The following is a 23807-nucleotide window of genomic DNA, read 5'->3' on the forward strand; positions in this document are numbered from 1 at the left end:
GTCAAGAGATGTTCCGTGTTTTTTCTCCTGCTGTTTTTTAATCTCACGATCTCAAACTAAGAACTACTTTCAGATCAATTGCTTGCTTTATTTGTAATAAAATTGTTTACTGTTTTGTTTCTTTTTTAATGCTGCATTAGCTATTTGATTATTCTGATTGCAGAAAGGACAGAGTGACAGCAGGAGTGCTTAATTAATTTCACTTGAGGAATTGATAACTGAGTGATTTTAGGTGAACTGGAAAATGCCAGGTGGCATTGGGAATAAACATGAAACCACACAGCTGCTGATCTGATTGACAAGAGGGTGTGGCCAGCATCTGTTAATGCTTTTGCATTCATCTCTGGATGTAAAGGAAAGTAGTTTGTGGTTTGTCACATTTTCAGTCTGAATGACCATGTTGGAACCAAATATGTTTGGACACCAAACTGCTTTAATCACAGTAAATGCAATTTACACGTATAAATGTGTGACATTCTACTTAACGCATCCTGCAGGAGAGGTGATGCAGTACAGGAGAAGAGTTGTGGTTTCAGCTATGCCAAGCATTATATAAAGGCAGGGCCCTGGCATTTCCCAGAGTCTCTCATGTGGGAGCCATGAAATACTCTTAAGTTCCATCAGTTACAGGATTGAAGAAGATTATCGCCTTGATGACTGCTCTCTTAAATCTGCACTGTTGTTTTCTGATTTGCCTCTGTGGTTGTCCAAGCTCTCACTCATTCTAGACACATGCACTTATGATCTAGTTTTGTTTCCTTGAACACACAAACTTTTCAGAGTTCCTTCTGTTTTCTGGAACAAAAGCTTGGACGTATTTTGTCTACTTAACTTGAAACAGGTGGTTGTTGCAGGTTCACAGGCTGAGCCAGCTGTGCTAACCAGGCCTCAGGAACTTGCTGTGCTTCAGTTTGATTGAAGAAATTGTGTGGTGAGAAAATTGAGGGATTTTTTGTCGGTATATCAGCAGGGGGAGAGAATAAGTGCAAGTTTGAGATAACATTATGTACAACTTCCCTTTCTCTCTGCCTTTCTTTGACTTTTATCTGCTTTGATTTTGTTGACAGCAGGCTCAACAAGTGCCAGCAGTGAGACCTGACATTCAGGAAAGCAAACTGTTTTGGGTACTACATTAAACACAGCACAGCCAGCTGGTCAAAAGAGGAGATTGTCCCACCATGTTTACAACGCTCTGAATATTGTGTGCAGTTCTGGATTTCACAATGTAGATGGATGTTAAGGTCCTTGAAAGGATCCAGAGGATGGTAGCAAAATTAACTAAAGAATTGGAAGGCATGTCCTATGAGGACGGGGGTTGTAGTTTGGAGGAATAGAGGCTAAGAGCAGGCTTTGTGGCTCTCTGCAACTTCTTGAGGAAGCTTGCAGGAAGGTACTAATCTCTTTTTCCTGGGAACTGATAACAGGATGTGCAGGAGTGCACAGGGTTGTGCCAGAGAGAGTTCAGAACATTTAAGAAAAATGTCTTCTCCATGAGGGTGGTCAAACACCTGAGCAGGCTTCCTAAGGAAATGTTTGGTGCCCCATGCCTGCTGGAGTTCAAAATGTGTTTGGATAATGCCTTTAATAATATGCTTTCACTTTTAGCTCTTGATCTTGAGGGACCCTGAAGGTCCCTCTGAATGGAACTATTTTAGGCTAGTTTATTTCTGTTGCTGAGTACCTCTGCAAAGAACACATCTTTGGTAATATGTTGAAAATAAAAACTTATGTATAGTTTAGCAAAGTCATCAATTTAGTCAAAATTCAAAGAAGTAAAATTCACTTACCTTTCTGTGGCTTTCAAAAAATATTGAATACCTGTTTACTTGGTGTTCTTAGCTCGTTATTATGATTTTCTTTCACATTGTCTCGTGGGATTTTATTTTTCCAGACTAATATCTCAGTGCAATTAGTAACTTCAGTTGTTCAAGACACTCCTGTATTTTATATATATCTCCATATATTTTATGTATCTATGTATATCTTTCATTCTGTGTGTGTGTGTATAGAGAGAGAAGAGAGAGAAAGATATAGCCTTTAAAAACTGTTCTGGCAGTTAATTTTTCCCAATATTCTTGCACCTGTTAGCTTTGCTTTCTTTTTCTGGTAAAAAAAAAGTAAGAAATAATTTCTTTTGTGTATTTACCTTTGCTGTCTAATACCGCTAAATGCAGCTGGTAAGCCATCTACCAGATGGAAATAAGATGAACTTAGTCTTTCATTTCCCATGACAATAAATGGGCTTTTGTTCACGGTGAGGAAAGATTTAAGAGAAAATAGAGAAAATTAAAGCTCAGGTTCTGACAGACTGAAGTTCACTTACATCACCTACATCTCTGTTCTTACCACTCCCTCCCCCCTTTTTTTTTTTTTTTTTAGTATATGCTTCTATTCAGAATACTATTTTTTTTATTTCAAAAGTGATTGTTCTGATAATGAAAATGCAAAATTATAGACTAAGAAGATACAGCATGACAATAAAATGGTAAACACTAATTCCATTTAATCCTTTACTCTTGATCCTAACTATATTCATGAATAAAGATTTTTACTGTGAAGCTAAGCAATAAATAATTAAAAAAAAGTAGAGGTTAACACAAACTGAACTTGAATGTGGAAGCAAATGATTTAACAGCTCTAGAATCATTAAGTAAAATTTTATCTGTTTCTAAAAATTTGTCATCATGTAAATGGCATTCAGTAGCTAAATTAATGAACAGGTGTAGAACAATAATTTTGGAGCCATATGTGCTTGCTTTTTTGGTACAGAAGAAAGAAGTACTAGTGGTAGGTTTTTTTTATTTTTTTTTAATTAAGTCTCTGAAGTATTTCAACATATTTGTGTGCATTCTTTGCTATGGTTATCGTTAGTCATGGTAAAAGTATTTTGGATTTATATAACACTGTTTAGTGTCACTTTTTTTGCTTAGACCCCACATGAGCATCTGAAACTGAAAAGGACTGTCTCAAATCAACAGTGAGACAAGTAGTGCCTTTTTTGTGGGATTATACTAGTTCCCAGCTGAAGTTATCACCAAAGATACGCACTTCAGGTGCATGTGGGTTGATTGCATAATACAAGAGCAACAGAAAACAACCCCTTTCAGCATGTTGCATCAGCTTTTTCCCTCTAATGCTGATAAACAAATTTGTTTTTAACAACACAATAGAACTGAATTCTGAATGTAAAAAAACAATGCAGTTTATATAACATGAGAATTTAGATCTATATTTTCTTCAAGGAGACATCTGCCCATGTTTAAATTACCTTACTTCCTTCTGCTTGATTGTATTGGCTCTCTTTCCCTTTCTCTTTCCTCTTGGCTTCAGATAGATGGTAAAATAAAACCAACCAAAACCAGTGTGAAATAACTGTGCATTAGTAGGTGTTTGCCACCTCTATGATTGATTGTTAATGTTAATTTAAAAGAAAAATAATAATCTTCCTTCTTCCAGTCTGAAGGGAGAGTTGATTTTGTACGCAACCATCATTTTCTTTCTTGGAGACAAAACTGAAGTCCACACGTGTATGTGTACCCAGTTGTGTGTGCAGTTACAGAGAAGTCAGCATGTTTACCTGTGTAAATATCTGTGAAAAGGAATTAAACTCAAGATGAAATAGAGATGTAGAGCAGGGTATTTAAAAAAAATAAAAAATAAAAAATACTTTGCACTGTTAGTTTGTGATCTGACATAAGGACTACTTGACAGAACTTCTCTGCCGTGCTGTTGTGTAGGCCTCCTTCACATGATGCCAAAATACTTGTGCTTCTAGACTCTTTTACAGGTGGAGGAGATAGTGGCCTGCTAAAGGACCTGGGCAGTGTTAATAATAACTGTAAAAAAAACCTGCTATCATTTCATGGCTGATTAAAGCAGTCAAACACTGACAGAAGTTTTGTTAGATTATTCTGGGAAGAAAAAGAGGTGAGCCTTGAATTTGCAAGGCTGTTGGATCAAGCTTGACATTAAAGTAGCAAAAAGCTGGTAGCATGCTTAAAAATGGACAAGCTTTTTCAGAGTACTCAGAGACAACTGTCAATCTCAGCAGGGATTTTAAGTGATGATGATGCCTGTGGAGTAAAGCTTCAGGTACAGTCCATTTGAGTTCTAAAGGATTTTTCCCTGTGGGGCAGAATAGCATTATGGTTGATAATCTGACCTATTTCTTGCATTGCCCCATTGTATTTAGTTTCGGCGTTTCCACTCTACTATACCCTCTTTGTGAAGTGTAACTGAATTTGTTATGGGAAGCTGGGTTTGTGAATGTCATTATCTATGGGTACTGTCTGTAAGATGTTGTCTTGAAAACAAGCTGATTTTAATGAAAATTCAAATCATTGCCTTTATGGAAGGGCTCTGACAAATAAGCAGTGCACTAAATCACAATGTCTCTAGAAGTAAAACAGGTGTTTTAGCTTCTATATATTTTTTGAATTTTACTTTTTTGAGCTACCCTATATTAACTGCTATAAAATTCTTATTCTGCTCTTCCTTTGGCTGGATCTTATGTTGAAAGGGATTCTTGAAAAGATTTGAGAGATTGGCCATTAGTAGTATTTTGATTCTAAAACTTATCAAGTAGCATTACTTCATTCAGTTATTTTTCTGAATTCTATAATTCATGATTGTGCTGCAGTCAAGCCACTGCTAAAATGGACTACATGATCAGAGGGAGAAAGAGCCACTATGATGGAACAGGAAAGGTGTGGCTTTTGTTGGCACTCAGGTGTTTAATCTACTTCCCAGCATGAGTCAATCTCATTTGCATTCTTTGCTTAGAAGAATTTCTAGTAATTTTATGTCTCTTGTAACTCTTAAGTTGGTAAGATTGGTGTTGATGCTGAGTTGCGATTTTGCAGTCGAGTAAGCATTGATTTAGATATTTCTCCTTGCTTTTTTGTGACCTGGTATAAAGGCAAATACAAGTTCTTGATCACGTGCTTGAAACAATTAGTTCCTTTGGAAAGATTTAATCTTTAATCTTTTTTCCAAATTACAAAGTTTTAATCAAACCTAGATATCAAGTATTTATATAGGGATTGTACTGCAGCCCTTCAGGCTGAAGCACATAAGAGTAGCTATTTATTGCAAAATTGTTGAAGGTTTGGTCTTGTGTGTTCTAATTGTGGCTGCTAGTTTCACAACTGGCTGTTGAGTACCTAGTTTTATTTTCTTGTTTAACCAAGGGAAAAAGTAGTGATAAGTGTTGGGTTAATTTATGGAGGGTCACTTAAGGGTTTTGAGCTGTAGCATGTTATAGTTAACAGATCGGTGCTGGTGGGAGTTTTGAGTATTGTCTGCCTATGAGATTGAAAAAAAGTTGTTGTGTAGCTCTGTTCTTGTTCAAATATAAATCAAGTTGGTCATACGTTGTCATGGTTTTATGAAAAAACTGTTGATATACGTGCATGCAGAATAATAGCAGGGGGCAGTGAAGAGCAAGCAGTGCATTATTGTAGAGTTGTCTTTTCTTTTTAGCTTTTTCTGCCTTAGGCTGTTTAGAGATAGCTGGAGATGAGGGAACTGTCTTGGTCTAGTTTAGCTTATGCTGGTATGAAAATGCCCAAGGTCAACTAATTATTCAAGTGGTATAAACCCAGAAATGTGTTGAATTATGCAGAAAATCTAGCATACCTTTTAGTTACTTTCTTACCATGTTGATTTCTGTGTAATTTTAAGTATGGAATACAAAGTTTCTATTTTGTGTTTTGTTTTGCTCTTTAAAAATGACAAGAAAGCAACTAGTAAAAACCTACCTCTGCAGGTTTATAGTGCGATAAATAACAAATACTTTATCTTACTGGTTTTGAATGAAGATCTTCAAATGGTATTTCTGTTTCAATGGAGGGCACTCATGTGCTTTGAGGTAATACCTATTTGATGCATTTTTAAAGATGTTCGCAATAAACTGGAACTTAAGATAGCAGAACATGTGGGTTAAAATAAGCAACAATTTGATAGTGCGCACAAAAATGGCGTTGTATAAAAATTTATTTAACTTCTAATTTTATAAATTGATATTATTTGATTCTTTATGCATTTTTACAGTACATCGAGGCAAAGGATTCACTTTTCCTTGAGCTGATTATTACAAATGTAGTATTATGGCTTTCTGGCTAAGTTCCTCTTAGTCTTTTAAGAATTGTAATATTTAATAAATACCTTTTTGTTGTGTTTGTTTTTTTTTTCCCCAGCTAAAAAGGCAGTAGAAAAACAAGAAGAAAAGAAAACAGAACAATCAAAGAAAAAGAACAAAGTATTAAGAGTTTTGGATGGAAAAACTTCACAAAACTTATGTAAGTGATGTCAAATGTTTCAGCTGAATATGTAATTATCTTGTCTACGTGGCTATTCTTAAGTCTTCTTCCTTTGTTTATGCCTACAATATTTTTCTTAAAATATGCATTATGAATTGATTTTTAACTTTTTAGCTCAGAAAAGTTTTGTTACATGTATGATTTAAATGCATTATACAACTTTGGAAAGCCTAAATGTAACAAAAAATGTTGTGGACTTAAATGTTAATGAATTACATTGGTTTTGTACTGAGAAGTGATTCTTTCTATAATTCCTTTAGACAGGAAGTATAATTAAATTATAGTCACTGATTCAGCTAAGTCAGCATTGGTAGGGTTTGGGTTATGGCCTCTCAGCTCACAGCTTTGATAGTTCTTAATAATTCTTCAGTTAGAGCAGTGCAGAAAGAGCATGATAGCAGCTGCACTTCTAAAGAGGATATTGCCAAATTGCCAAACTTGTGGCAAACCAAGTATGTAAAAGCAAATCTCTGCATTGTTTATTGCCGTCTTCCGCAATATGCAATATGGTTGCATAGAAGTCAACTGTATTAGTGGGATGGAATATACAGCACTTTATGAAAAACAGTATGTTAATCTGTCTGTGTTAGGGATGTTTTTGTGTTTTTAGAACAGGACTTTGTTGAGATGTTGTAATAGCTGGAGATCAGATTACTTTCAGAAATCCATCTTTGAAGTGTATACAATACGTATAGCCTCTTTTATAAGGACTTAGGTTGTTTTGTTTCTTTGCTTTTGATAAGGATTTTTTTTTAAAGGAATATTATGTGAATATTCTACAAATTATTCTGGGAATTGATTATAGTTTGATAAACATAATGGACACAAATCTTCAAATGGCTGAACAAATCTCTTCTAATTGTAATACAAATATGTTGCTTTTTATAATACTGGAACTTAATTTTAACAGATGAACAGATGAGTGACACCACCTAGGAGCAACTGAGGCTACTTAAACAGTTAACTCTTGTCATGATTTCATTTCTGAGAAATAACATTAATTATAATTTGAGTAGAAATGTGTTTCATGTAATGTTTGTTTTTGTATAGGAGACTTTCAGTATGAGTTATCTTAATTTGAATCAGTGTGACTGATTTGCTAGAATTAAAATTCACATTCTTGAATCTGTCTTTTTGATTCTAATTATTACTGAATTTCAGCAATATTTTTGGGTTCTTTACGTATGCCTTACGAAGAAATAAAAAACATCATTTTAGAGGTTAATGAAGAGAAGCTGACTGAAACCTTTGTTCAGGTATGTGAACAATGGCTAGTTACTGTTTACTGCTTACTGTACATGTAGTAATTATGTAAAAATGTAAGAATTCAAAAGTAAAAATAGTGTAGTGTTTTCCAGGTGTCAGCTATAAATGCTTCTCTTTGAACGTAATGTTTTGTTTTTATTCTACTTTTGTGTATGGTTATATAGAGCTGTAAAACTGTTTTTCAAAAAGATTTTTTGCTAATAGTACCTTTTAATTTCTCGCTTTATGAAGTTTCTCTTTTAAAAGGAAGTCTCTGATGCTAGCTTTTGAACTTGAGACAATTCACATAGTTTAAACTAGCCGTTAATGAAGTTTCATCATGCTTCTTTAAAAACTTTTGCTTGCTGATGTCATTTGATCTTTTAGGCCAAAATTTCTCAGCCAGAGAGAAATTTCTCAGCTTCTTAACATACCTTTAGATTCTCCACAGCAGGAGAAGAGCAATCTTTTTGGAAGTGGCAGTGTAGCAGAGAAACAGGCAAACCTGAAGCAATGTGTAGGCGTACCTCACCAATGATAGTAGTGTTTAATTCATTTTTTAATATCACATGCAGATTCATGATTTTGTAGCTGTTAGCTGATCCAGTCTTCTCTAAGTGATGCTTTTCTGGCAAATGTGCTGGGCTGCTGTTTGTCCTTTCATCCTCCAGTGCACCTGCTTGTGTCCCCGTTCCTGTTCCCTTAAGGCTTTCTAAATGAGTGTTTTCCTCCTTTCTTGATCCTGGAAAATGATTGTTCTATGGAGACTGGGCTAAACTGAATTGCCTGTTGTTTACACAGTTTACATTCATAATTTAGTCAAACTTCAGCATGGATTTTATTAAAAACAAAATTAGCTGTACTGCATTTCCAAACATACAGTATAAGTTGAATCTATCAAATTAACTTAATTTGACTGTAACCTGCAGTTTTGTCTGACACCAAGCTTCTCTTGCGCTTCTGGAGGTATTTTCTCCTGAGACTCTAAAGGAAGAGTTTTCTCACTCATAAACCTCAAATTACTGAGGTCGTAGAATCATAGGTCTCATAGACTTCGAAGTGCATGCCCGGGAGTGCATAATGTTTTGTTTTCTCAATGTCATCTTCTGACCTATACTACCTAACACACAAAAACACAGATTGAATAGCAAAGAATCTCATTTGTATTTCATCTGAAATAACCTTTTTAGTATAGTTGATGTATTTAGAAATTAATAAAACATAAGGAGGAAGTCTTGCTGTTAGGATCCAGCATATCAGATTGCTTGAGAAGCCTGTATGATTAGTAATACTGAAAAACCACCATGAATACCTCTAGCCTATCCTTGATCTGCTTGCTGCTTGGGCAGAGTGAAAAATCAAGAAGACCTTGAAGCTGCAAAAGCACTGTTCAACATTAGCTACTATATTGGTGTGTTAGTTTTTGGTCACAAGAAAATAAACTTCATACCACCCAAATTGTGTGCAGCGCGAAATGCACAAATGTGATTGTAAGGTCTATCAGTCAATTTCTATAGGTAATTCTTATGTTTATGAATAATGCACACCCGACACGTTATCTAAAATACTTAATATGTTTTTCAGAAATGAATTTAAAATGGAGAAGCTGAACTTTGCTCAATCATCTTAAGTAGTTTCAATGGAGAAACAGTTTACAGGAGGAAGCTAGAAAAGACTGGCTTGATTAGATTAGCAATATAAATAGCTGAGAGGGTATCTGACTAAATTATAACTATTCTGAAAGAAGAGAGATGTGTATAAGCACTGGGGAGAAAAATGGCAATACTTAAGTAAAAGGCAGTGTTGACCACAGAATACACATGTATGAATTTGTCATGAGTGCAGCCAGCCACTAACTTGACTGCTTAGAATGGTCCAAAAAATGAGGCGTTAGACTCATGTAGTAAGTTTAAATTACTTTTATTTGGCAGTTGATCCATTTTTATGAGTAATTGATCTGTCATAGTTACTTCTAAGACAAGGAGACTTACTTGAGGACCCCAAGGAGGTTGCTTCTCTGTTTCCAAGGACAATTTTAGAAATGTATCGGAGTAGAGGGGCTCTATTATCTATCTGATTTTTGTTCTGCTTTATTTTTGTTCTTATCTTCCAATTAAGTGACTCAGTAACTAATTTACCGGTTTAATAGTCTTCAGTATTACTAATTGGAAAACTTCTTCAAAGCAAACCTAGCTTTCTTTCATGCTTAACTAAACTTGAACTTCATGAAAATGCTCATGCAGAAAATGCTTTATTCTGAGTATCACAGTGGTGAAATCTAAAGGTTCAGTTTGTATATTAGAAAAAACTTCTCAGAAGGAGTGGTTGGCTCTGGAATGGATGGACTGCACAGGGAGGGAGGTGGTGAAGTCACTGTCTTTGAAAGTGTTCAAGAAATGTTCAGATGTGTTTTAGTCAAGAAATATTGGTGATAGGTAGCAGATTGGAGTAGATGATCTTGGAGGTCTTTTCCAATTTTGATTCTGTGATTGCATAACTGAGCATACAGACAACTGCTCTTTCCTTTGAAGTACTTGTTTCTTGCTACTTTTTGATCTCACACTATCGTAGTTAGTAAAATTTATTGGATTAAGCAGGTTGTGTACATGATCAATGATGACAGTGCAGTTCTGTGAGAACAGCATACTAGGAAAACTCATTATTCATTCTTATTGTCTTTGGAAGAGTACATTTTCTAAGCATACTCTTGTAAAATACCATTTTTAGCAGAATTGTAGGTATTTTAACTAAGAAGTAAGTGAAAGCATTGGCCTTTGAATGTCAGACTTAAACAAACAGAAAAACATTTTCCTCCCTCTGCAAACCCTTTTGGGCAGTGCTTTTGATTTGATGTGTGTTTGCCAAAGCATGTAGTTTGCATTGCACTGATAATTTGTTTATGACTGAGTTCTGCATTGAAGAGAACAGTGATCTGACTTCAAACCTTGGAAGTGCAATGGAGCACATCCTCTCAGAATTCATTTTCAAATGTTCGAAGGACTAGAATGCAGTCAGAACTAGGACCCACTCCTTTCCTCTCCTATCTTTGAGGACCAAGATGGGTGGGACACAGGAGTTAGTCTGTTTTGTTACGTGATTTTGAGGAATATGGACTCAGCTGAGTTCATATCTTCAAAAATGTTGAAAGCTGACTTCACCTTCCAGAATATTTGTCCAATCTTGAGATTGTCCTTGTTTATTGTGTGCAGGTATTTTGAATAAGAATTAAAGATCGTTTTTACGTGGTTATGTGTCGCTTGATGCTTTTTTCTTGCTTGATGTTTAATGAGCAGTATATGAGGGCAATGAGTAAATTGTGAGGGCAAAAAGGTTGGCAGGTTAAGAATGATTCTTCAGAGTTTGACAGTAGCTGAGAATTTTTTCTGTACCTTTTTAATACTGAGAAGGCGTTCTTCAAATTGAAGACAGTATCAGAGGTATGTATTAATTATTGGTTTGATTTCAAGTTTATATAGCGTCTAAGCTATGTAAATAAAAGAATAATTTTCTTGTGCATTTCTATGTTATGTTATTTTTAGTGTGTTGTTTGAAGATCATAGCTCATTCATTATACCAAGTTTAATATAATGTATTTTTGTTTTAGGCTGTAATGAAGAATCTTCCTGAACAGGAAGAAATTAATGCCTTAGCTGCATTGAAGGATGAATATAATGATCTTGCTGAGTCAGAACAATTTATAATCGTGGTATGTATTACTGCACTAATTAACTGGAGAGAATTATTGTATCAAGTAGATGCAAAAAGGAGGTTTAAAGTATTTTGGTTAGTGTTATATCACCATTTTCCCCATGCACAATACTTATTGATCAGCAACAATTTAAAATACAAATACTGGGTTGTTTTTTTTTTTTGGTAGGAAGTATAGCACATAATGGAGAGGAACAGCTATTTCTGCCATACCAAATCTTTTGTCTTATTCTTATACGGTGTTTTGTGTGAAAGGCTTTTGTGTCTATTGAATTTGGAGTGTTCTTCCTAAGTGTTTAAGAAGGTGAAATTTGAGTGTTCATAAAAGATCCATTTACTCCGTGGCACTGACAACTTTGGTAAATTTATTTTGCTGTATTGAAAACTGAACAGCTGAAAGAGATAATATGCCCATAATATAAGAGTTTATATACATCACTGTTAAGGGGAGGAAAGATTTCTTGGTGTGAGAAGTTATATTATATATTATAATCTTATTTTGCTCAACAGAAAGCTTTTTCAAGAGTTGAACTCAATGTTATGTGCGGGTAACTACCACTTCAGGATATTTTTATGACAAATATACATATATATGCATACTATATGTAAATATGTACTGCGTGTATATATACACATATGAATTCCTGAAATGGCTCTAGAAGCATAAATTTTTATCATAATTGAAACTGAAGATCATTCTGTTGCTTTTTCTATTTGTTTAGTGCATATATCTATTACAAAAATTGAAATATAAGATATTATAATGACTAGAACCAGTTTCTGAATAAAATTATCCAATTTGCATAAACTACCAAATATGTGCTGGTACATGATTGTATGATACCAAGTATTAAATAGGACTTGAAAGACTGCATAAATTACTGAATACTTGTTGGTAGGTAATTGTTTGTGAGTACTAAGCTAGGACTTGAAAGACTCTTTTTGCTGTTGGTCTTCCAAAGATATTATATGGACTTAACAAATTAGTTGATCTTTTCACTCCAGTTTTGTTATTCTAAAAGATTACATTAAGGATGATCAGCTCGGTGTCCTATAAAGTTAAATATATTGAAACAGAGGTCCTTAAAAGAAGGGAATGAAATAGCTGATATGTTTTTGGTATGATTTGTTTGGATGCAGGGAACATGACGTGACCTAATTAGATTTTTTTTTTTTTTTAATAGAAAAATTAAAAAATGAAAGGTATTAATGAGTTCTTTTGAAAAATTCAAGGCTATTGATTTTTAAAACTTTGTCATTCATAAATAATTTAAAACATTTGAGGAAAAGGATAAAGAAATTTAGTAGAATGTGTTTGGTATGAATATGTTTATATTCTATGAAATTTCTTCATGCTTCTGAAAAAAAAAAGCATGTTTGGGGAACAGTTTTATTTTTTATATTTATTATAATGTTTTTTGAATATAAGTATATGGGCTTTTAAAACCTCTGGAGGAATACTTTATCTCCTGTCATTTAACAGACGTTATTGACTAAAACAATGTGATGAAATGACAGTAGTACTTTAATCCCTAAAACAGAAAGGGCTCCTGTTCTCTGGGAAGGAACACAGATCAGAACAATTGCACTGTCTACTGTCTGCATTGTGCCTACTTTCAAAATGGCAAAAAGCAGATCTTAAGAGGGAGTGACTGCAAAAAATGAATATTATCTTACTTTGCCCTTGCATGTAATAAAAAATAAAAATAAAAAAAAATAGGCTGAACCGAGTTGTGCATTGCATAGATTTTGTACAAGGAGAATATCTAAAATGCTTAAGGAAAATACAGGATGAAAGCCCACGAGGTAGAGGTAGATGACTCTCTATGCATTCCACTAATTTAACTGTTTTACTAAATAAATTCAGAAAATTGTGTTTAATGATCTTGACTTAAAGCATTACTATAGACATTTCTCGTTTTCACTCGTCTCAGTTTCTTACTGCAGCAGCCTTGATCTTTATAACTGAGTTCTCCCAACTTGATCCCTCCTTTTGCTGTATATTTCTATTTATAAACATCATACCCTCCTTGTTACTTCAACTTCAACCTTTCTCTTTTATTCAGTTTAACTGTGTTTTTTCTCTTCAGCTTTTACATAGAGATATTTTTGGCGTGGAATGCTGTACATCTGCTTCCTCCCATCATTCTGCTATCTAATATATAATAGTAAATTACTGCTGGGGTTGTGCTGAGTGTTTACCCACCTTTGCTGTTAAATTTGCTTTCCTTACATACAGTCAGAGGTTCCTGAACACCATCTCATCTCCTGTTTCTTCTCTCTCACAATCCGCCTTCAAGAATCCTCTGTTTCCATTTTTCTCTCTTTTTTTCTTTAGAGAAGTTCCAAATGGCAGTTGAGCAGCTATAGGCAGAAGAACAGATGCTGTGGGTTAATGTTAATAGGGACATGGAAAAAGTAAAAAAGGAAAATAGACAGCTGCACAATACATATAAATGACAATGCAAAACCCTTTTCAGTTTTATGTTATCAAATGTAAATAATAATAATTGAGTGTATGAGAACACTCGGAGACTTTTTATGCACTTATTTAGAAGTTTTTTTTCTACTTCTAATTCAGAAGACCATATGTTAGAACAACTTGTTCTCTTGCTTTGTCTTGATGTAGAAATTAATGAAGTTGCCAGGATCCAAGTAGTATATATTAAGTATATGTAGAAAGTAGATGTTCTGAGTACACTTCTTACCTGAGTAAGAATTTGTCATTTTGTTTTGCAGATAGGTAGCTGAAAGCCACTTGATCTGAGATAATGGCCTTGGGGTTTTTGCAGTTGTTGAGTAGTTTAATTTTTTTAATCGAGCATCCAACAAATTTAGTACTTAGTGCTTTCTCATTGCTTCTATCTGATAGTATGACTTGTTTCTTATTGCAATGATTCACTGCAATTCTGCCAGCAGACTTTCACAGAAAATTATGTATCTAGAGGAAAGTCACTGAGTTGACTGTATCCTGTTGGTTATCTTAGAAATGTGGCATCTTGCATTTATCTGACTTGTCTACGATTGGATCAAATCTAAAAGATTCTTGTTATTTTTTGTTTTTTTTCCCACTGAAACGTGTTGGCAAAATCATAAAAATATCCATATTTTTAGGATTGCTTCTTTGTGATTTGTTCTTTTGAGGAAAGCTTAGAGAAGTTTTTCAGTATTTGCTGGAATGTTAGTAGAAGAATTTGCTAAACGAAAATGGGGATGCTTGCTTTATGAAGAGGTTAAGTTTCCCAAAGCTTATTGGCATATTCTATTTTACCATCTAGTTTAGTAAAAATAAAACAAACAAACAAAAACAAAACAAAACAAAAAAGAGCAAACAAAAAACCACGCTGTTTTTATGATCTAAAGCTTTTGACAATTTAAGTCTCATTTTGAATAAAAATTGCAGATTGAAGGTTAAAGCAGATTAAGTGATTAATTGTGACTTTGGTTACTGCACCTCAGTGAAGGAAGATCGTTTTCAAGGCAGAAGTTTTTATTATAATGTTTTTAAAATACAAGATGCTTAGGAAACTGTCTCAAGGCTGAATGTATGACTTGCACGGGCTCAAATAAACATTTCTGATAATGGATATGTATTTAAAATCTGGGAAGGAAAGAAGAAATGCTGCTTATACTGAAACACTTCCACTTAATTTCTTTTCCTCACAAAAAAATCTTGCTTCCTCAAGGAGCTGTGGTAAAGGTTTGCGCAACAGAGACAACAGCACATAAAAATCCTTGTTTTGATAGCTGTGATGTGTGATTTTGTCACATAACCAAGCTTTTCTTTCAGGGGCACAAAGTCCTTCAGGAACACCACTGATAGTGAATGCAATGGGGGAGAAATCTTTCTGTATTCTGCTAATTAAAATTAAGATTTAGATTTGGAAGGTAATCATTCCTGCATTTAAATGAAAATTTTTAAGTAGATTAAAAATTTTCAGTATTTATCTTTATCTTCTAAATGTCTTTTATCAATTACAGTCCATTGCTAAGTAGAAGGAAATATTGATTACTTGTGGAAAATATGGAAGAGAAGGATTTGTTTTTGGTGTTTAGAATAATGAAATTGGTCTTGGGGAGTTAAGCTAATCAAATTACTATCTGAGATACTTTTCAGCATCTGTGTCAGGCATAGTTTTACTACAGTGTCATTTATGTCAGGAAGGAATTAGTCTTATACTACTCTTGCAAACAGAGGATAATATCTCAGGGAAGAGTTTGACAAAATTTGTTTAAAAGGACAGAAACATACTGGATTGAAATGCAGGTAGTGTTGTATTTACACTCGTGATCTTATGTGATGAGAACCCCTGAGGGGGTCCCTAAGGATTTGTCATCTTTTTTTTCTCCCCCACTGCTCCTCTTGTGGCAGTGTGTAACTTGAACTGTGCATCAGCTCAGTAAGAAAATCTGAAAATGAAAAATACAATTCTCAAGTTTAATCAGTCTGTATGTTTACATTTGTGCTTGTATTAGCACGGACACTTGAGATATTGTTGTACTATTTTGCAAATAACTGAGAAGCTTGTATTCTAATGGTGACTTTACTGGAGCTGTGACAATAAGTTTAGCATATGCATCTTCAAGCTAATCGTGGCTTCTTGTTAAGAGGTGGAACTGACTTACATTTACTGTGCTGTGTGGAGGGATTTTGATATTGCGTATTTGTTGCCAGTGAGTATGTGCAGGTACAGTTTCTTGGAAAATACAATGTAAATGATGGAAACATACAGAAAGTGTAGTCTTCCAATTGACTGTCCAGTACTTCTCAATATAAGCTATTTTACACAAGTAACCTTATATTCTTTTATGTTCTGATTTAATATTTTTTGTTTTGTAGATGAGTTCAGTGAAAATGTTGAGGTCACGTCTCAGTGCAATTCTTTTCAGACTTTCATTTGAAGACCATATAAACAATATCAAGCCTGGCATTATGGCAGTTACACTAGCTTGTGAAGAGCTGAGGAAGAGTGAAAGCTTTAGTAAGCTTTTGGAGTTAGTGTTGCTCCTTGGAAACTATATGAACACTGGCAGCAGAAATGAACAGTCTCTTGGTTTTAACATCACATTTCTTTGCAAGGTAAGATGAAGCTATAATACTGCTGAGTGTGAATTCTTGAAGCTCTTGGTACATTTGAAACAGCCCTAAGAAGGGAAAAACAATCAATATTGTTCACTTACATATGCCTATTTTTAATAATGGATGCAAAAATATAGGATAAAATGATCTAGGATGGTCTCCTGCTGTAACTGACCTACTCACTGCATTGGTGATTTAAGACAGTTGTTATGCTGTAACCATAATGAGTGTTTCTGGGATATAAAAGTGGAACAGCCTTTTTAATTTGAATTTGTCTGTGGTCTTTTCAATAGTATACACACAGAACTTATTTTAAATATTCTAGCTACTTCTCTCTTATTTCTGTCTTCCATCCTACTATCTATTAAGCAAGAAATAAGTATTTGGAATTAAAGTTGGATGTTGTTATTCTATGTTAAAATTCGCTTGTGGTTTCAAAATATGATACAATGCCAATTCAAGACTTCAAAGAAGTGCTGCTATAAATGGTAAAATATGTGTAAGACATTGTTCTGAACTTGAATATATCAGTTCGTGAAGCACTTATTGGAAATGCAATGATGAAACATCTGTAAACAGATGTAAAAAAAGTTAACATATTTTGCCATGTTTTTGTGTGTGGTGTAATCTGAGGGCCCATTATTCAAGCCTCTGTTTGGGGCCCTGGAGAAGTTTGATGTGTCCCTCTAAGTGTAGTAACCTTGGGGGACAACAATGTTTCAAATACACAAGTCTGATCTGACATATGATAGCAGAGAAAGAGTCTGTTGCTGTAGTTTAATAAACAGATTTTGCCAATTTTAGGTAAAATAAAAAACTTCACCTGCGAAGTAATTTCATTTTAATAAATGAATATTTTAAACTGTGTCTGAATTTAAGGTATTTTTATAAATCCAGTACTGCCTTTTTCCCATAGCATTTGAATCTAAAGGGAAATTAATCTGCAAGTACTAAACAGTTTCTTAATATATTTTTTACTTGAGGGGGAAGGGAAGTAATGAGTGATCTTGAGAGATGCTTGAGCATAGCATAGCTTCAAGAAGGTATTCTTGCACTCCAGGTGACTTATGAATTGCTTTCAATGCAAATTCTACAGATGTTGACACAGCTAATGTAGATCCTACAAATTGTTCTCTACTGAACTGAGTAATTGCTGAAGTATAGCTATATGTGCTTACAGCTAAATTCCATTAGAAGTAACTGAGATTAAAAAAAAAAATTGACTACTTGTCTTGCCCTCAGAAATAGAATCTGTTAATTTTTTTTTTTGTTTGCAGGACATACTTCCTACAGAAACACTTATTTTTCCCAGTGAGGTTTAGAATAAATATTGAAAGCATTCTCTGTAATACATACAGTGCAGTGCATATAAGTACGAAGCAGGCTTTGTCCACTTCAGTGGACATTCTGCTTGTCTGTGGAACCGTATTAAGAGAGCTGTAAATTATTATTTTAAAACCAGAAGTTAAACAGGGCTCTGTGCAGATATATATTGTGCTCTGTGCACAATAACGTGTGTCTGTGTGTACACATTTCTGTGTATAAAATACATGTAGAAAGCAGAGTTTGCTTTAATTATGAGGTACCCTAACTTTATAAATTCACTTGTCAACAAAACCTGATAGCCATAAGAATTTTGTGCAGTTCTTGAATTAATATTAATTGTTTAGTAAATGTAGTGTTTTAGTATATGATCCGAAAGAAAAAGTAACTAATAAATGGCAAGTATTGATCTAGGTTTTTCTATTTTATTTTTTTCAGATATTCTTAAAATAGTCAGAGCTGGTCATTTGATTTGTGGAAATCTTATTAACAATTGTTAATAGAGTGTAATGAAGAAAAGCACTATCTTAAACACATCTGGTCGTAGTTAGAAGCAAACAAAAATCCATACCTCAGTAGCCATACCTCAGTAGCAACTGTCTTTTCAAGGACAGGAACCCTCACATGTCTGTGAAGTCAGACTAGATAGAAATTTGAGTGAAAGAAAGATTTGCCTGAACACGCACACGAAAGAAAAAAACTTGAACCTGATTCTGATACCATTTACACATTTGAAATGCTTTATCAATGTACTAAATTAAAAGGGAAATTTTATTATTGTGACATTATCTTTTTTGAGTGGCTGTGCTTGCAAGTATCAAATTCCGTGTGTTATTTGTCTTAATCCCTTCCCAAACAATGAATCTCAGTACTGAGTACTCAGGTTCATGCTTTAACATGCAGCAGGAAGCTACTCCTTAAGACCTATGTTGATTTACTGACTTCTTTAATCAGAAGTGTAATTTCCTTTTTCTCTCTCTGATAAAGACCATAGGATCAAAATTGTTCTTTTTTAAAAAAATTTTAGTATCTATATTAGTGTCTCCTTTAAAAACAGAGTTGGAATACCTGTAGTCTGTGACATGTACTGCTAATATTTTACAAATGCAATATGTATTGGCACTGCTTAAGATCTGAATGATTGTTTACTAGATGTTTTAAATAACTTAGCAAATGCTAATATTAACTTTTGACTGTTACTGTTGGTGACAATATTTATTGCATTTGTTGTCCACAGGTAAAGCGACTTTGTCCTTTTAGGGAAAAAAATGTTTCATCCACTTAATGTAGTCAGAACGATGAAAAAATGCAAATCTCATAGTTCTTGTTCACAGAAAAATTGAAATGCAATTTCTTTCTATCATACAGATGTTGAGACACTAAATCTCTTTTTTTTAAAGTTGAAAAACCCTTCATATACGTAACGTATTAAAACCTTTTAACTACATACCGTTACTGAGCATTGTTTAATCCTTAATCACTGATTCAGTATGATTTAAATTGCATTCTTAATTGTCTAAATACCTTATATTTTTAAAAGCCTGTTTTTGGACTGTAGTCATTTATTCTTAACAGGGTAATCCTTAAAGCTGAAAGGCCTGCATTAAATTGAACATCAATGGCAAGCCTGTCATGAGGATTATAGAATTAGAACTTCTAGTGATTTACAGAATGAGAAAACAAATAAGAGATTTTATACACATTTATGTACACTTCTTAAATAAATCCTTGATTTCATTTGTTGTGTATGTTGTAGCTTGTTTTTCGTATAAGAACTGTGGTAGATGAGTTAATAATGTTTGGTTTAAAGGTCTTTACAAATACATCTGTAATAGTACTTCTCTGTAAGAAGTGAAGTATGCTTAGCTCACTCTTCCATGCACCTACTGTCTCTAACTTTAAATAACAGATAATCTGCTTCCACTGATTCTTCAATCAATTCATACATTCATTCCTTATATCTGCATGAAAATGGATAAGCTAAACATGACTTTAAATTCGCTTTAAAAATCCTAGGTTGATTCTAGCAGGTAATGCCCTTAGGATAATGAGGAGCAGAGTCATATCACCATCGAGAGCACTTGTTTATCCGAGACCACTGGAAATTGCCTGTCCGCTTGAGAGGAGAGTGAAAACAGCAGTTAGGTTCATCATGTACATAATTCTCATGCAACTTCTCTTAAATGAAAGTCTACTTACGGAATTCAATTTGCTGGCAGTTAGGATTATCTTTGCTTGACTGTTGTCATTTGGCATTCTAGTAGGGTGCATTTTAAATTGGTCAGAAATTCCAGTCAAGTTTGAATCCATAGATTATGATCAAGTGTTATTCTCTACATTTTTTTCTTCTGTAAAAATTGTGGTTTTACAAGAAGTTCCTTTAACATGACTGGTAAAAGAGCAAATACCTCAGCCTTGTGTCCAACCATTCAGCATGTAAGACACATTGCTTTAGAAATCTGGCAGTGAGGGCGTTGAAGGAATGAACTAAACTGCTCCATTTAATCTCTGTTCAGGGCTTTTAGTTCTTTTATCACATCATTTTGAACTGCCATTGCCAAAATCACATACTGTCTTCGGGTTTAAGAATTGATACCAAGAACAAAAACCATGCAGCATGGGGTTAAATTCCGTTTACACTTTTGCAACAAAGAAGTGCAGAAGTTTGCTGCTCAAAATTCACAGGCCACTGATTTACTTAACTTTTTGCTAATGAATTTAAATAAAATGAATCTGGCAGATAAAAAAAAAAAAAAAAAAAAAAAAAAAAAAAAACAGGTAAAAAAAAATAGTAATTTTTTTCCTGTTATTTCCTCCTGTGTTCACTTCTCAGATTATAGATACTAAATCAACAGATCAGAAGACAACCTTACTGCACTTTCTGGCAGAAGTGTGTGAGGAGAATTATCGAGATATCTTAAAATTCACAGATGAACTGCAGCATGTTGAGAGTGCAAGTAAAGGTAAGCAAGTAGGTAAAGCACCTTGAGGTAATAGCTGTTTGACATGAAATATTTGCAGCATTTCATTTTAGATTGCAGGATTATGTAACATGTAAGCATTGATAATCCACATGGATTTTTCCTGTTCTGATGTTTATTAAGAAAAAGTGAGGGGGAAAACCTGTAATAAAGTAACTTCTCTTCTTTTGAAATAGATTGTGGGAATAACAAAGGGTAGTGAAGAGATTATGAAATTGCATGTCAGAAATTGTTTAAGCATTGCAATCATGATGATTAGTTTACTATGTTAGGTCTTTAGTGTGTGCCTGGTTGCTTGAGAGTAAACACTTCTTTTTGTGTGTGTATAAGCACAATATGTTTCTCATTTTAACACTTGATTTTTATTCAATAGAGAAAAAATAAATATGCTTTGAAATGTTCACAGATGGCATGTGAAAAGTACAGTTCAATTATACTACCAAGTCAACAATGCTACTTACATTTTTGGTCAGGCAGAGTATTGTTCAGTGAAAATGTTAGGAAACTTCATTTACTTTTGCATAGTTTTGATGTATTATGTAGTGAGCTTCTCAGTGCACTGGTTGCCTGGCTGTGAAAAGATTAGAATTACTTAAATCATAAAGTCTTTTGACATTATATACATTAAGTAATGTAATTTGAACAACTATCGTGTTTTCTAAATTGTAATTAAGGTTTGAATTTTCTTTGGTAGCGAGTGTAGAGTTTTGATTATCTTAGAAATGTAACTGTTACATCAAACATTCTTCTGGAGGTGGTCAAGGCCAGGTTGAATGGGGCCCTGGTGATCTGATATGGTGAGTGGCAACCAGACAGAGCAGCAGGGGGTTGGAACTGGATGGCTGCCTTCCAACTCAAGCCATTCTATGGCTTTGATTTATGTCAAATCTGAGTTCAAATACCAGCTGCATTTAAGCCACCACTGTCGTTCTTTGTCATACTTTTTTACAGTTAATTTGTTTCCATTTGTTTCCATGCTTTTTTTTCCCCCTGCATATACAATAAAATTTGTGTTGCTTGATGTTGAAAAAGATCTTGATAATTCAGATAAAGCAAAAAAGAAAAAGTGTGTTGATATCAACTTTTTTGGATGTTAGCTCAGCAGTTATGTAGAACTTCTGAAAACAGCTAAGCTCCGAGCGAAGGGCAGAACTTAACAGTGAATTTGATACAGATACTAAAGTTCCTTTCAGAAGTTGTTTGCTCTCCCAGTACACGATGGACAGAATTCATTGTTTGAAACCAAGGTATACCATGTGGGGGGAAAAGAAGTATTCATTTGAACAAGGAAAACAAAAAAATAAGTCAGAGAATTCTAGGCAAAATCAAGTGAAAGAGGCCTTGGGGGAAGTGAGTTATGTCTGTGTAGTACTAATAACAGGAGCACACATTTCTTCTTCATGTAGACATAAAAAATATCTTTCTTTAATTTGCTAACATGCTTCTGCCAATTGTGACATCACTAGGAAGGACATCAGCAATAAGAAGCACTGTGGATTGCAAACATTTATATACTTTACATAGTATATTATTACAAATACTGCATGAAAGTACAATTTTTTGCAAGTCTAGGAGGTATTTCAGTGAGATCTTGTCATAAATTTGAGTGAGAAAAACATTTTAAAACATTCTGTGTCATTGTTGTTTTAAAATATAGCAATTTGAAACATACTCATAAGTAGTAGTCATTTTTCTGTCAAGTGGAAGTTTTATAGTTTGTTGCAGTAGAAGAAACAGTCTTTACAAAGAAATCTGCAGTATTTTCTACCTTGCACAGTTTAAATTGCTGAAACAGATTTTGCCCAATCTGGCATGTTAGTGGATATGAAACAGACAATGCCTTCTGGCATGATAAATTTAATGCCTACATCTGTGACTGTTCTCTCCATAACAGAATCTGAAAGCTGGCGCTTTGCATCACAATCAAAAGTCAGCCTTACGCTGCATAGTGACTTCTGTCATTCTTTTCATTCACATAAACTGCAATAATGAAATGTCAGAAAATCTCTCAATGTATTTTTCTGGATGTAGGTACTGGAGGACTCATTTTCCCCTGGAGAAGCTCCTGTATTTGCACATAGCATTACCATATTGTTGGTAGCCTAGGCATCATCTAATTAAAAGCTTTTCAACAGAAGTATTCATCTTCATTGACAAGATGTCAGTGAAGAAGACGGAGAAGCAAAAAAAATTCACAGATTGATTTTGTGTAGTAGTTCCAAGGTACAATTTCTGAATAAGATTCTGTTAGAGATTCAGATATTCAGATATGGTATTTGGGATTGGCTTGCACTCTGCTAGAACATAGGCTACATTTTCCCGTAGGGTTTTCAGGATTTATTTGGCAGTTATAATATGCAAAGTCATGGCAGTTTAGACTTTGAAACTACTTTTTAAAGCTACAGTTTGAATTCTAGTTTAAACAAAACTACTTAGTATGACAGGTTCTACTTCTCAAAGTAATTATCGGGGGAAAAATTAGAGAATAGACTAGATTACTCTCATGGACTGTTACTTACTAAAGAAATTAAAGCATTAAAGAATTTCTGTAGTTAAACTAATTAAAGTTTGAAGACCAGTTTAAGTGGCTTCTCAAATAATTCCTTAATACCAGCCATTAGTAAGAAGTTGTGGTGTGAAAGCTACAAATTAGTACCTATTTCTTCCTCTTTGTCTGTTCTTGAATTTGCACACTTCTCAGTACAAAAAAAAAAAAAAAAAAAAAAAAAGGGAAGCATGGCTTGCACTTGACTAAATTGGGAAGACCAAACTCCTGTCAGAACTAGAGAGCCCATAAAGAAATCTGTTAGATCAGACTGTTCAGTGCTTGTCAAGTGAGTTTTGTTGTTAGCTGCAGTGGTGATTAAACCCAGATTGTGTTAGCGGTTTTTTTGCTCCTCTTACATTGCATTCCTTGCTCTCTGTGATTTTTGCACATATGCACCATGGTATATCACGTGCCATAGCTGTTGGACAATGAGTTACAACATATGGATATTAATATCACATTATACAAACAAGCCAGGCAAAGTTGGATTACAGACTAATAGTGATAATGGGAAATATGAGGTTTTTGAAATAAATAGATGAAATAAATAGCAGAACTTGGGATGCCTAAAATGGATTGAAAGGAATAGAATGTAGACATTC

General features: G+C 34.2%; 1 protein-coding gene across 6 annotated transcripts in view; it reads left to right on the top strand.

The window, feature by feature from the left end:
- The window catches only part of DIAPH2 (diaphanous related formin 2), a 146510-nt gene that overhangs the window by 54112 nt on the left and 68591 nt on the right, over nucleotides 1-23807 (top strand). For all 6 annotated transcript variants that reach the window (XM_052672766.1, XM_052672768.1, XM_052672769.1 and 3 more), the window contains 5 exons: nucleotides 6198-6299; nucleotides 7482-7576; nucleotides 11170-11271; nucleotides 16114-16353; nucleotides 20510-20639. In XM_052672766.1, the coding sequence (XP_052528726.1) occupies nucleotides 6198-6299; nucleotides 7482-7576; nucleotides 11170-11271; nucleotides 16114-16353; nucleotides 20510-20639 (669 nt within the window). The remainder of the gene's footprint in view (nucleotides 1-6197; nucleotides 6300-7481; nucleotides 7577-11169; nucleotides 11272-16113; nucleotides 16354-20509; nucleotides 20640-23807) is intronic.

The sequence above is a fragment of the Tympanuchus pallidicinctus genome, unplaced genomic scaffold, assembly GCF_026119805.1.
Source record: "Tympanuchus pallidicinctus isolate F22 unplaced genomic scaffold, pur_lepc_1.0 scaffold13, whole genome shotgun sequence".
Classification (NCBI taxonomy): domain Eukaryota; kingdom Metazoa; phylum Chordata; class Aves; order Galliformes; family Phasianidae; genus Tympanuchus; species Tympanuchus pallidicinctus.